Below are 15,172 nucleotides of genomic sequence, written 5' to 3'. Positions count from 1 at the left end.
ATCAGGAATTGGGATTGGGATGGCAGTAAAAAATTGAGAACAGATGTTTGTGGACAGATTACATTTATGTTCAAATCTTTGCCTACTATTTGCTTCATTGGCAGCTCTTGCATGTCATAGCCGTAACAGTCTCATATATTTAAAGACTCCTTTCCAATTAATATCCTGAACCTTGAACCAAACAGCTTTTCCTGGCTCTAGAGGAGTGTGTCTATGCTTGTGTCTGATGGGTGTTCCGTGTTGTTACAGTGCTAAAGGCAGTCCCAGCTTCAGCCTCCCACACCCGCTCCTCCCGCTGAGACAAAGGCAGCAGAAGCCCCAGCAGGGTGAAGATATGATGGGTAAGACCTCCCCAAATCCCTGCAGTTGCACATCCCCTAGACCACCCTCCATCAGACACCCCTAAAAATACCATCATCAGAATTAGGACCAGCATTGGATAGGCAGGTGGAGACATGATTAAACACAATGTAGTGTTTTTTAAGGGAACAGTGTATGAACGCAGGTTTGGGGAAAGTTTTATAGGAACCGACACGATTAAAGATTAGATTACACCTACAACAGTAACTAAAACAATGATGGTAAAAACTACGGTTTTAAGTCCATAGTTAATTAGGATGACCACACTTTCACCACATACTACGACGACTGGAAGAACAATACTGTTTGGGGTTACTTCCAGATGGATTTTGATGCAATAAAAACCTTACAGGCAAAATCCGTATTGTAGAGACTTTATTCAATTTCAATTTAATTTCACTTCTAGAGCGGCAAAACATTACACATGTCTCATGGCGCTTTACAGAGCGTTAAACATTCAAAGAGAGCCCATGAGTAACAGGGGCAAGGAAAAACTTTCTAGAATTGGAGATGCATATAGGAAGAAACCTCAGACAGATCCACGACTCAAGTGCCCAACCCATCTGCCTAGGGTCTGTTACAGTAGAGTAACAGTAGAGATCACATCAATGATTTCCAGGGACCTCCTTTCCTCATCATTGGTCAGTGTGGATGTTCATATTGTTACAGTTAGTGGTCATTTATAGTTAGTTATAGTTCTTTGTGTGGACAGGCCCTCAGTAAGAGGTTCTACAGTAAATGTTGATTCTGATACAATTCCTCATCTCTAGTTTACTTGCTAAAATAATAATAATAGGAAATGCATTCCATTACAATACATTCACACTAATTTCCATTTTGTTCCGTTTCATATTTCATTTTAAAACGGCACTTTCAAACGAAACACCAAATAGTGTGGATGCAGCCTGCGCCAGATAGCTTCAGGCCCCAGTTCAGTATTAACGGCCCTCTTATCCTCTTCGGCACCCCTTGCTGTGAGAGCGCGCCCCCTCAGGTGGTTCTCCCCTGGTGCTGTTGACTGTAGGAGACGAGGCACCCTGAAGTGCCTGTGTTCTCAGTGCCGTGTGTTGTTGATCTCCCCGCAGGCAGCCGGATTCGCTCCAACTCCTTCACGCAAGACAGCCACAGAGGAGCAGGCTGGGCGGAGAAGAGACAGAGGTATATCTGCTCATTCTTATTTTATTCTAGAGCTGACGAACAGTTGTTTTAGTGTGTTTTAAAAGTTAAGCTGTTGGAAAGAGTGTTTGATAAAGGGTAAGTTAATCAGCAGCACACTCACATTCAAGACGGACTAACTATGTTGCCCTTTAAGATATTGATTGAATTTCTTTTTAATGAAGTTTTCTTTTCTGGGGAGTCACAATGTGTGCACAATTTGCAATGCCCTATTGATTTTTTTTCTGGCAAATCAACTCTTGAGTAGGTCAGTGTGGTTCAAGAGTCCACAAGACTCACTGTCCACTGTTGCTTTCATTGTCATGTTTTCATGGTTGTTCCGTTGGATTTCAAACAACTTGGGGCCTGGCATGGCTCTGGCACCTTGTGATGATGATAATACTATAATTATTTAGACTACCTGATAAATGTTTGTAGTACATTGCTGAAGAAATTGTGATCGAAAGTGCTGACTGTCCTTGTAGTGTGTGTGTGTGTGTGTGTGTGTGTGTGTGTGTGTGTGTGTGTGTGTGTGTGTGTGTGTGTATATGTGTGTTATTAAGTGCAAGCACAGTCTCAGTATATCCAGACTCTCTCTCCCTACAGTTTATCTTGGAAATCTAATAAACCCATGACTCACCCCCCGTGTTTATCTTCTCGAACGGCAGACCCCTGTCCCAGATGAACCGCTTCCTGCTCCACTCGGCCACCGACAGCGACGTGGACCTGCACTCGGGCGACAGCGCCAGCCTGACCTGCTCCATCAGCGAGGACAGCCTGGCGGCGAGCATCACCCCCAAGCACCAGGGCCTCGCCCCCCGCCGCGTCAACGGCCACGCCGCCCTGCTGGGCAACGTGCACATGGTGGAGGAGGACGACGTGCAGCACCTCACCGTCGTGGCCAGCGACAGCACGGTGTTGGCCAGCAGTGCCGAGAGCGCGGAGAGCCAGAGCGGGGTCCCCGTGGCCAGGACCAACTCCTGGCTGAGACAAGACGACAAAGCGTCGGACGGGGGTTTCTATCTGGAGCCATTAATGCCTGCTGCCTTGAAGCCGGCGAAGGAGAAGTCCATTAATCTGAACAAGGAGGAGGAGTCAGGGGAGATGTGTAAAAGCTCCACCGCCCGCAGAGTAGTCGGTGGCAGTAATGGAGGAGGAGGAGGAGGAGGAGGAGGAGGAGGAGGAGGAGAGCAGTCTGCATCCTTCCCCAGACGGAGAGCCACGCACAGCCTTAACCGGACCTTCACCCCCAACGCCAGCGCCGAGTTTGTTGCCCAGGCAGCGGAGGCGAACGCCGCTGCTCAGTCCGAGGCTCCGCCCGTGGCACCGAGCCAAGCCTTCAAGCCGCTGGCTGCCAGCAGTGCGGAGCTCTCGCCGACCGACCGCTCCCCCGGCTTCTTCCTGCACTCCTCCGCACCGCCAGACGACGACGACAACGACGACGACGACAAGCAGCCCGAGCAGGCTTGGGAGATGCAGTCGGACTCGGACACCCTGGACCTAGCGGACGAGCAGGAGCTGGAGCTCGGCAAGGACGAGCTGTACTCGGACAAGCGGCGACAGCCGGACGAGGAGGACCAGGAGTCGGCCAAGCTGCGCGAGGACATGAGCGTCAAGGAGCACGAGGACAAGGACAAAGACGGCGGCGGCGGGCCGAGCAGCCGCTGCTCCAGCCCGGGCCTGAGCAGCGTCCACTCGGCGGCCAGCAGCGTGGCCAGCGGCAGCGTGCGCATGACCAGCTTCGCCGAGCGCAAGCTGCAGCACAGCCGCTTCGGCAGCAGCCAGGACCTGCGCTCGGCCAGCAGCTCGCAGCGGACCACGCCGGACGGCTCGGAGAACAGCTACTCGCTGCCCGTGGTCACGTCCTGGCGCAGCAAGCGCGACCAGAGCCCCACCACGGGCCACGGGCCGGGCGGCGGCAAGGACTCGGCCAACGTGCTGGCCTCGGAGCTGGTGCAGCTGCGCATGCAGCTGGAGGAGAAGCGGCGCGCCATCGAGACGCAGAAGCGCAAGATGGAGGTGCTGTCGGCGCGCCAGCGGCTCAAGCTGGGCAAGGTGGCCTTCCTGCACATCGTCAAGAAGGGCAAGAGCGACACGCTGCCGCAGCCCATCAAGACCAGCTACAGCTTCAAGGACGCCAGGCGGCTCAACGGCGAGAAGGAGAAGGAGGCCACGTCCAAAGACGACGCCTGCGTGGACGCGCTCCGGGCCGGGGCGAAGGAGGCGAAGGAGGCGGCAGCGAAGGAGGCGGCGGCGAAGCAGCCGGAGGAGAAGGGCACGCTGGAGTGGGCGAGCAGCTGCAGCACGCCCGTGTCGCCCGTCATCGAGGCCAAGGGCCTGGTGCTGGAGGAGGAGCTGGACCTCAACGAGTGCAACCGCTCCATCGAGATGCTGAACGACGCCATCGGCAGCATCCAGCAGCAGATGATGCAGCTGTCCCTGCAGCAGGAGCTGCTGATGAAGCAGAACGTCCTGTCCCCGCCGCTGGCGTCTCCGCTCGGGGAGCAGCAAGGGGACGCGCCCGCCGACGGGAAGTACCCGCAGGCCATGCACTTCGAGATGGCGCCGGCCGCGAGCGGGACGGTGAGGAAGCCCCCGAAGCTGAGCTCCGCGCGAGGCAGCCGCGCCAAACCCTCGGAGCTCAAACTGCCCAAGGAGGTCAAGCCGGGTAAGGGCAGCACCCCGACACAGAGAGGGGTCAGCCCCGGGAGGAGGACCCCTAGAGCCGAGCCCGAGGAGGTCGCCACGCCTGACACGGGGAACCTGAGGAGCAGCACCCCCTTCCAGCTCAACGAAGAGGCCAACCTCCGGAAGGCCGCCTCAAAAGTCCCGCTCGGCGTTTCCTACGACAAGGGATTCCCTGGCACTTTAGCAGAGTCGGAGTACGCCACTAGCGACGCGGACGTATCGGAAGACGTCATGTCTGAAGAGGAGATGAGGAGCAAGGCCAACCTGATCGAGGTGGACTTGTCTGAGCTGGCCGGGGAGACGGGAGAGGAACTAAGCTCCCTCCTGCTTGATGCTACTGCAGACAGTGGGGATGGTGAGAAGAAATCCGGCATGGGCTTCTTTTTCAAGGTGGGTGTTCCATTCCCTGAATTCTCAGTTTATTCTTGTTTATTATACGGCTCTTCAGAGTGCTGCAGAGATTTTCTGCTCTTACAACAGCAACAAACAAAATCATTTTAAAACCCCAAACAACAAACTCTTTTGTCTTGGCAATTAGCTGTATAATAAGAGGCGTAATGTATCTCTGCCAGCCATTATCGGAAGATAGGTCCCTTCTCATCGGGGTACTGTTCATTCTGTAGGGACCTATTTTTTGATAATGACCCACAGCAGACAATAGATTTTCCCTCAAAAAATGTATGCTTTTATTCAGTTTGATCCGACTGCTCTGATGTCTCAGTCCAATGCATTTTTAAGTGCCTGACCGCCTTTATAATTCATTGATTTTTCATTTGAATAAAGCACACTTAGGAATGAAACGGCTTAGATTTGCTCAAAGTGCATTCTCTGCCGTTTTTAGTTTTTTTGTTTTGTTTGGTCCCCAGTTTTCTCATGTACACACAGAACACTTTCTGTAGCTGTAGACATGTTGTAAGCAGAATGGTTTCCCTCTGCAGGATGACCAGAAGGCGGAGGATGAGCTGGCCAAGAAGCGAGCGGCGTTCCTTCTCAAGCAGCAGAGGAAGGCTGAGGAGACTCGGCTGCGCAAGCTGCAGCTGGAGGTGGACAGTGAACAGAAGAGAGACGAGGCCAGGTACTGTTGAGTCCTGTGGATTGACCCTACCCCACATTTAGAGAAGGACGCACATACATGTACATCAACGCATATGTACTGTATGCGTTTCAATCTAATCTGTTCTCATAGATTCTGTGAAAGCCCAGTGGATTGAAGATGATAACCTTTCTGTATTTGGTATTTTGACTTTTTCGTGACAATGTTGTCTATCCACCTTATTCCTTAACCCGGCAATCTGCACTGTTTTCAACTTCCGTTCAATCTGTTTGACATGCGTTCACAGTACGCTAACTAGAATATGCTTCAACTTAGATTTCTTTCGAAATGTTGACAATTCTGCCCTCAGCATGGATATACTACCGAATATATATATATATATATATATAACCGATATGAAATAGAAAAGTTTACTTTTATAATGTGTTATGATATGTTAAGCACTGTCAGCCGTCACGTTAAAAACTCAGCTTCCCTGGAAATAGATAACCGTTTTCTGAATGCTAAGGTGTCATAGCGACACCCATTGTTGGCTGCGGAATATCATGAATATTATGACTAGTTTTGACTTTGAAGTCTGGTTGTTGATTACGTTATGGTGGTTATCTATCGGACATTCCATTGGCTAATAGAACTGTCCGTCATGGCTTATGTGTGGTGGGCAGGCGCAAGGCTGACGCGGACCGCATCAGGAAGGAGGAGGAGAAGGCCCGGCGGGAGCTCATCAAGCAGGAGTACCTGAGGAGGAAGCAGCAGGAGATCTTTGAGGAGCAGGGCCAGGGCCAGCCCAAGCCCAAGCCCAAACCCAAGCCCAAGAAGCAGCGGCCCAAATCAGTGTTCCACGACGACTCCGTCACCGATAGCTACCCCAAGTGCTCCCCTGCCAGTAAGCTCTCTCTGCGTTTGAAACTTGTGTACAAGAAAGATGCATTTGCTATATTGAGTAAGAGGTTAGTGTAGCAGTTTAAGTTTCATTTCACTGCTGGTTATGCCCTTTAGAAATCAGACGTGAATGAATGGTCCCCAGACCCATTTTCAATCTCAGTTGAGATTTGAGAAGCGCTCTGGTGTTGGCCAGGCTAGTGTGCTGTGTGCATGTGATTGAGGAAGTACAGTGCTTGGTAGAAATCTGACAGAATTTGCATTAAATCTGTTTGCTGTAGTGCAATAGTATGCTGCCAGATGTTTTCAACTACAAATATGTTCCCTATTGTAGTGTAAACTGCAATTAGAACATGTTCACTTTATTCCTGTTATTTCCCATAATTTCTTGATCATTCCCATAGAAAGTGTCCAACTTTGAGAATTACCCTAATTCTGCCATCCCAATCTCAACCAATCTTTGATTGACATGAAGCTAACTTGCTTCACCGTGCCCTTGACATAAAAACACAATGTTTCCATGGCAACAGTGTTTAGCTAGGCCCCTATGTTGCTGCTTGCAGCTATATTTATTCATGAACTTTATGACGACTGCACTGCTGGTGTGAATTGCATTAGGACAGACATAACCTTGGCATTGCGAGATCTGTGCTCCACTGGTTGAGCTATGTAAATGTACAGCTCATAGGCATGGAATTCAGTTATTATGTCGAGTTGAAAAGCAGCTAAGCAAAATCAACTAGATATATATATTAGTACATTACTGACAGAATAGTCTTATGTAATATTGACTGATGGTTCATTTGCAAATGAAATCCCAGGCTGGTGAATCATGCTGATGTAGCGGAGATGTCCCACTATGTTAATTGCCTGACCGGCCCAGTGAGTCAGTCCCACAGTTAAGTGTTTACGGAAACGGTTCTGCAGGGAGATGGACATAATGATTCACTCAGTGGAGGTCTGCTCATGGCCACCCAGCTATCAGGCCAAGTCTCCTGAGAACAAGTGCAGCCGCATTTTTTAAAAAGCATCGATTTTTGTTTATTCAGTCCAAATTTCCACTAATTCAGCCCATGCTGTACTTGTGTTTTGTGGACTCCTTCATACCCACCCGTCTGTTGTATTTTTTTTGCAGGTGATAATCTGATCAAGGCCCAGTCTGGCTCCAGCCTCTCCCTGGCCTCAGTAGCCACTACGGGGGCCGACAGCGTCAACTCGGGCGGAGCTGGGTCTCAGCGGTGAGTTGGAATATCGATGGTGTTGTATCTTTAGGTCCAGTTACTGAAGATGGGCGTTGACGTAGGCTCCACATCTGTTTATGGCTACCATAATTTCCCAACTATTAGTCGCGGTTTATACATTGATTTTGCTAAATTTCCTCAACTATGAGGTTAATACACTGGGGCAGTTAATATGGTATTAATATGGTTTTGTTTCTTTTAACTTGCATAAAACACTAATCTGTGGCTTATACACAATGCAGCTAATACACAGGACATTACTGTAGTTCTGCGGGTTTATACGTTCCTAATTCCAGGCCTTGTGTTGTATGTTTTTCCTTCCGTCTCCAGGGGGGAGTCTGTGGAATCCTTCCCAGGCCTTAGCCGCAATTCCAGCCGCGCTACAGAGAGGGACTGGGACAACGGGTCTACAGCGTCCTCCATCACATCCACGTCCATGGCAGAGTACACCGGTAAGAGATCACGCTTGCTTTCGTTTAGGCTGATCAGTAAGGGAATTGTGGCCTCATATTTTATTTTTATTTTCCCAGGTCCAAAACTCTTTAAGGAGCCAAGTGCAAAGTCCAATAAGCCGATTATTCACAATGCCATCGCCCACTGCTGTTTAGCTGGAAAGGTCAACGAACCACATAAAAACTCCATCCTTGAGGTGAGCGCGTCCAAAGTGGCTAATTGTTGCGTGGTGTGGTGCCTTCTGTATATGTTTTTCTTTCATGGTTGACTGCTTTGTGTCTTAGCCAACCCCTACCAGGTATGCCAGCCTGTCTCTATTGCCTTAAAAGGCATGTGGAATTGGATTAATTAATTCGGTCAGCAGAAGGAAGTCTAAAAACAGCATAGCTAATGTGCAGATTCTCTGCAGAAGGCTAAAGGCTGACGTAATGCTTCTGGGTTGCTATCTAAGCCAGAATTTGCTGAACCTTTTAAATGTGTTTGGCTAGGTGAAATATGTGATCTGAAGAAGGCCATATGGGCCGAAATGTTATCGCTATATTAAAAAATGTACTTCTAGCTTGAGTGTGCGGCATCTCTCTCCCTAACTAAGCTTTATACTTAGTTGCCTGCACCTCGACTCTGGTGTGCGTTTGCACCTCTCCTTTTATGGCTTGGTGAAATAACCATGCTTTGCTCAGACGTGTTCTGCCGGAAGGTCTCCTCACCACCCCCCTTGTCTTCTCTCCGTCCCTGCAGGAGCTGGAGAAGTGCGAGTCGAACCACCTGATGATCCTGTTCCGAGACGGAGGCTGCATGTTCCGGGCGCTCTACTCCTACTTCCCGGACACGGAGGAGATCCAGAAGTTAACAGGCACTGGGCCCAAGAACATTAGCAAGAAGATGATCGACAAGCTCTACAAGTACAGCTCGGACCGCAAGCAGTTCACGGTCATCCCAGCCAAGACCGTGTCGGTCAGCGTGGACGCCCTGACCATCCACAACCACCTGTGGCAGGTCAAGAGACCCGGACCCAAGCGGAGCGGGAAATGAACAGAACAAACGTGCCGGACAATGTGACTTTGTGGAGAAGGACTCCTGTGCTCCTGTCCCTCATACTGTTGACGGATGAGAGGCGACGAGATAGATGTTTGTTGATGCTTGTGAGAATGTCTGAACCTACTGGCTCTCCATCTGACATCTAAGGGTTATTGTTTGTTTGTTTTTTGTTTTGTTTGTTTTGTTTTCCGTTCTTCCACTGCAGACCGGTTAGCATGCCGTGGTGGTGGTGATCATGATTTTTGTCGATAACGGTCATGATTTATTTGTCTCCACATCGGTAGATTCCTTGTTACTTGAAGTATTTATTGCTTTTGGCACTAAGTTTTTTGGCCTTGCCCACCCTCTCACCCCTTGTGCCCTCGACACCCAGTTATCAGACACACTAAACAGGGGAAGAGGGGGGGCAAGAGTATTTAACTGCTCTGTTCTGTCGAAAAACTGTGGATTTGTCTCTTCACTGTACAGAGTTATGCGGACAAAAAAGGAACTGCTCATTATACCTGGACTCACTTTCCGCACATCTTCAACGGACGTAGGGGGTCGGAGGATGCAAATCGCAAATTCCGTCACCCTGAACTCATCAGAAGAAGAAAACGAAACAGTTTGGCGACTCGCTTCACTATCTCTTTCGAAAACATGCTGCTTGAAAATGTCCTGGGAAAGCCCAGGCACCAGTACGTTCGCCCTCACCCCTGGTGACGCTGTCGTCTTATTTATCCAGTGCTTTAAGAAGCTTGTCAGCCGTAGCACAGCTGTATAAAGCTCTTTTAGGGTCCGACAATAGGCCTTGGTACAAATGTCAGATGCTGTTTGTTTGTTTGTTTGTTTGTTTTTCTCAGTTTTGTATTTACTTTCATGGATCTGATGTTAGGTAGATGTGTTACTTCACTGGACTTTGTCCTGTAAAATGGTGCACTTCATCATGTCCTAGTGCTTTTATCATGCAATGTAAGCAGAAGTAATGTCAACGCTTCCTCTCTGCTCCCTGGATATATTTCTCTCGTTCTTTCCCTCTCTTAATCTCTCTTTTTCTCTTAATCTCTCTTTTTCTCTCTCTCTCTTTCTCTCTCTCTCTCTCTCCCTCTTTCTCTCTCTCTGTCGGTCTCCCTCCTCTTGAGAGAGCATGCTCTATTACAAGGAGTATGTGGCTATCAAACTGAATGACAGTACCCAATATATTCATAATTCTTTTAACTTTGCCATTGTCGTGGAGTTATTTCCTGGCACGTAGAACATTCCACTACTATGTCAACACTGCTGAATCTATCCCCTTTTTTTGTTCTTTCGTTTCCTTTTTTCTTTCTTTTTGTTCGTTTTGCTTTGTAGAAGCCACATGCCGGCCTGGATCAAACGGAAGTGTCGCACAAGCACTTTATACACGCTGACTAAGTTACATGAGGGAGTTTCACTACGCGCTCACAATATAGGCCTGTGTCAAAAATGTCTGGTGGAACTATAAATGGTTTATTCAGTACGTGAGAATATTTTGTTTGTTTAAAAATGATTTGCTTGTTTTGTGTCAGCAGTCATTTGGTCCTCCCAAATAATTCTAGTACTGTCATCTGACTTTCACCTGAATGAAAACTCGACAAAACAGGATTAGAAGAGGTTGTAGGTTCGTTGTTCAACTTTAACACTTAGATAGTGTCCTAACAAACCAAACACTAAGATGTAGTACTGACCAGAGCAAGCTGAAGGTCCACCAGGAGCTCTGAAACTACTGGTTCCAAAAAAAGGCTTTAGGAAACTTGATTCTAATATGTTGCTGCATTTTGTTTACTTTTTAAATAGGAGTTTTGTATATTAATTGTTTTATACTCACAAAAAGATTGTATTGAAATCCATCACCATTTTTAATACTGTGCTTTTCATGCTTGGTCATTTTAAAAGTTTCTTTATCATACCACTTATTTATTTTAAAAAGAGGCACTGAAAAACAATAAATATGTCGTCAATAAAACCATTTCCACCCTTTTCATTTTTTTTCATGCTTTCGGTTGCCATTCATGTTAAGTTGCAGCTTTCAGCTTAAAGCAACACTAAGCTTTTTATTTTGCTGTTTACGTCGTACCTCTCTAACATTTCCTAAATGCTAAGACCGAAGTTATAAGCTGACGTTTTAGATTTGGTGTTTATAAAGTCTATAGTTTGATCTATAGTGTTCTAATTCTTTAGACTCTAAAGTTTAGAGAGTACATTTTCAAAGTTCGATCTACAGTGTTCTAATTTTTTAGACTCTAAAGTTTAGAGAGAGTACATTTTCAAAGTTCGATCTACAGTGTTCTAATTCTTTAGACTCTAAAGTTTAGAGAGTACATTTTCAAACTATACTACAGAGTAGAATAATGGTCAGCTTTGGATGCAGACAGTTCTGTTTATAGCACGATGCAAATACAGAGGTCATGTTTCTCCTGTGGTGATGACCTCCTCGCTGGTCTCTTACCGTTCCACCATCCTCTTCATCAACCAACTGGAACACCAGTCACCTACGCCTCAGTGGATGCAGCTGTATCCGTGACAATAAACCAACGACAAACGTGCCATGACAACAGGTGATCCACTCTCAGCATGTGGTGAGTCTCAGGTAGTAGTCCTCAGAGGACCATCCGTCTCAGGCTGCTGTGGAATTCTGAATACTGCTGGTACTCATCATGTTGGGTAAGGATTTGTTCTTCCGTGATCATCAAACGAAGAGAAACATTTCAAAGACATTTCATTTGCATGTTATGTTCTTGCAGATTTGTTTCGTGTACTAGTGATGGCTGCTTGGATAAAGTTGGGGTGTTGTAGCTGTCCTATAGTGAAAGGCGTCTATGTCTGTTCATTTTCCATACCTCAAAGTAAGGTGTTTTTTTTGTTGTTTGTTCTTTTTTACCCCTAACATCATCAAGCAAAGTTAAAATGAAGATTATCACCTTGATTGTAACTAGTTATTTTTTCAGTCTAATCTAGATTTAATTTAATTTAATGTAATTTTAGTATAAGGCAAAAGAGCTGGTATAAATGGGATGTTTTTGAACAAAAACATGCAAAAACTCGTTCGAGCTTGATGAGATTTTAGTAGTGGGGTTGAAGGGCTACTAACAGCCCCTGCAATTTCATAGTGAATAATTTTATTTTTAAGCACATTAAAAACTATATATCACAATATACTGAAAGAAATGGGATTTACTCTTAGACTGATTTTAATCTAAATGAATCCAAATCAATCATTTCTGTCTTGATCTTTTGAACTGTAAACATACACCATATAGGCTAAAGTATGGGGATGTCTGCCATTACACCCACAGAAGAACACTTTTCTTGTATCATTTTTCTAGTTCATTCCAAAGGTATTTGATCATGTAGAGAACAGTGTTCAATCAAGTTCCTATCAAGTTCCACACAAAACTCATCCAGTGGTGTCTTTATGAACCTTGCTTTGTGCTGGTGGAGGGATAATGTCATCATGATTGTTTTTCAGGTGGATTTACAATGGGATGTCATTCATGTCCCTGTGGTGCAATGGCAGGGATCCCAATACTTTTGTCTATACTGTACATAGTGTAATTTTATCACATTTTGGTCGCTGATGAAGCATTTTGTGTCATTTAAGGTTTTCCAGGGGGCATGAAATCTTTACTTTTTTGGAGCGTGAAAGTGGGAGAGCTCAACTCAACTGTATTCACCAGTGATAATCTATCGTCTGTGACTGAACTGTCACTAAGTGACACAGTAATCACTGCTATTGCACCTGGAGCTCTGAGGAAATTTCAACAACTTGAGTCTCTAATTCTTGACAACAACCGTTTGAAAAAGATAACCCCTGTCTGGCTTAGCCATCCTGAAGTTATGAAGAACATCGATGTATCCCACAACATCATTGAGAACATAGAGGAGACAGATTTGTCCAATTTCTCCGGCCTTGAGAGCCTTGATCTATCAGGAAACCATATCCATGCAATTGCTCTGGGGAGCTTCAGAGATCTGCGAAAGTTGCAAATTCTTGATTTGTCAAATAACGCTTTGATTTATGTGAATCCAGAAACATTCCAACCTCTCAGTAATACAACAAAAATAGACCTCCATGATAATCCCTGGGATTGCTCCTGTGGGACGGCGGGCTTTGAGGAATTTGCTGTCTTTTTGCAAGGTCAGCCTTTAAAGAATTTGGTCTAAGATCAGGCATGGACAACAATACTTACTGCTTATGTTTGTTTTCATTACAAATTAGAAGTATAACATCTCACAGAGCTGATTTAATTGGAAAGAGGTGACTGTAACGAGTGGAATGATAGGCCTACACTATATTGCCAAAAGTATTTGCTCACCTGCCTTGACACACACATGAACTTCAGTCACATCCCATTATTAATCAATAGGATTGAATATAATGTCAGTCCACCCCATTGTAGCTATTAACAGCTTCAACTCTTCTGGATAGGCTTTCCACAAGGTTTAGGAGTGTGTTTATGGAAATTTTTGACAATTTTTTCAGAGGCGCATTTGTGAGGTCACACACTGATGTTGGACAGGGAGACTGGCTCTCAGTCTCCGCTCTAATTCATCCCAAAGGTGTTCTATTGGGTTGAGGGCAGGTCAGTCAAGTTCATCCACACCAAACTGTCATCCATGTCTTTATGGACCTTGCTTTGTGCACTGGTGCACAGTTATGTTGAAACAGGAAGCCCCTTTCTGTTCCAACATGAGTGTTTGACCACACAAATGCGCTTCTGACAGAATGGTCAAACATTCCCATAAACACACTCCTAAACCTTGTGAAAAGCAGTCCCAGAAGATTTTAAGCTGTTAGCTGCAAAAGGTGGACCAACGTCATTAAATATGGATTAATAATGGGATGTGACTGAAGTTCATATGTGAGTTAAGGCAGGTGAGCAAATACTTTTGCTAATATAGTGTATGTATTGTGTTGAAGTAAGCTGTAGCTAAACTGGCTCAATTCTGGCCAATGCTGCTCAGTAACCATGATATATTCTATAAAATCTACCAATCTCAACTACATCTTAAGCCTACCTTACACTGACAGACTTTTGAGAAAGATTCTTGAAAGATTTTAGTCTTTTAACTAATGCCCCTCATTCAAGCTTTACTCAAAAGACTCCAATCGTTCAAGAATCTTTCCCAAATCTTGTGAAAGTCTGTCAGTGTAAGGTAGGCCTCAGTTGAGTTACATCACATATTCTGTATCAGTCTGTTTGATTGTCTCTCAGTGCTCATTCTTGTCTGTAGGTCTGCGCGCTGCATCTCGACTAGAGAATGAGATGGCAGTGACGTGTGAAACCCCCGCCGCCTTAAAAGGGAATCATGTCTGGAGTGTGTCCTGTCCGTCACCCGGCCCCACCATCGTCACTTTAGTGTCTGTCACCACTGGAGCGTCCACTGCAGCGCCCGTCCCTCTCACACTGACCCCCCACAAACCAGCCTCAACAACCAACCTGGGGTCCATAGCCAAGCTGGCCATTGGGCTGCCTGCTCTCATTTGTTTAATTGGTAAGATATTACATGTTTTAAGTATAAGTATACATGTATTATACTCTTTTGATCCTGTGAGGAAAATTCGGTCTCTGCATTTATCCCAATCCGTGAATTAGTGAACACACACAGCACACAGTGAACACACAGTGAGGTGAGCTACCTGCTCAACCCTCCGGTTACAAGCTTGAAGCCTTAACCAGCAGGCCATGGCTGGCCCTTTTTGTCTAAACTAGACTGAAGTGATGTTGTTGTTGCAAACATGTTGTTGTATTTATGTCACTTGTAGGTGGCTACTGCTAATGGATTACACATTTCTGATGTTTCCTTCTTCCTTTGTTTACAGTGCTCTTGTGCGTCCTTGTGTGCATAGTCTGTGTGCTGTCATTTCTGTACCATCGAAAACTGAAGAAGAAACGGGTTGTGCCTCATCCAAAAGCCCAGTCTCCAGGGTCAAATCTCCATCATCATCATTATCATCATCATCATTCAGGTTTTGCACACCCAAAGGACCCAAACTCTGAGGCCTTTAGCAGCAGACTAGTTGGAGGCAGAGCCAAGTCCGCTGGCCCTGTGATGTGCAGGTCTGCAGTGCTGACCAAGGCAGCAACCACGCTTCCTGAACACAAAGGAGAGAGAGGTCTGGATCAGAGCTCTGGGAGGAAGAACAGCTCGGAGGAACACACCGCCGTGGTCGGAAGACCAGGAGACGGAACCGACCACAGAGAAGAGCTCAAGCCAGCGTTTCTGCACGGTGGTGAAAGAACCGTGGACTCGACAGAGAACACAGAGGAGGACTTGCCCTATCTCACGATTGGAGTTAAAG

At 46.4% G+C, this 15,172-nt stretch overlaps 1 protein-coding gene across 4 annotated transcripts in view; it reads left to right on the top strand.

Annotated features, from left to right (window-relative positions):
• The window catches only part of camsap1b (calmodulin regulated spectrin-associated protein 1b), a 29,847-nt gene extending 18,999 nt beyond the window's left edge, over nt 1-10,848 (top strand). For all 4 annotated transcript variants that reach the window (XM_062542798.1, XM_062542799.1, XM_062542795.1 and 1 more), the window contains 9 exons: nt 250-341; nt 1,446-1,518; nt 2,184-4,593; nt 5,142-5,278; nt 5,923-6,143; nt 7,275-7,377; nt 7,711-7,832; nt 7,911-8,029; nt 8,572-10,848. In XM_062542798.1, coding sequence (XP_062398782.1) covers nt 250-341; nt 1,446-1,518; nt 2,184-4,593; nt 5,142-5,278; nt 5,923-6,143; nt 7,275-7,377; nt 7,711-7,832; nt 7,911-8,029; nt 8,572-8,865 — 3,571 coding nt within the window. In that variant the 3' untranslated portion in view covers nt 8,866-10,848. The remainder of the gene's footprint in view (nt 1-249; nt 342-1,445; nt 1,519-2,183; nt 4,594-5,141; nt 5,279-5,922; nt 6,144-7,274; nt 7,378-7,710; nt 7,833-7,910; nt 8,030-8,571) is intronic.
• Nucleotides 10,849-15,172: the final 4,324 nt, after the last annotated feature.

This window comes from Sardina pilchardus, chromosome 8 (assembly GCF_963854185.1).
Source record: "Sardina pilchardus chromosome 8, fSarPil1.1, whole genome shotgun sequence".
Classification (NCBI taxonomy): Eukaryota; Metazoa; Chordata; class Actinopteri; order Clupeiformes; family Clupeidae; genus Sardina; species Sardina pilchardus.
Note: the sequence above shows the minus strand (reverse complement) of the source record. Positions and strands in the feature narration are given on the sequence as shown.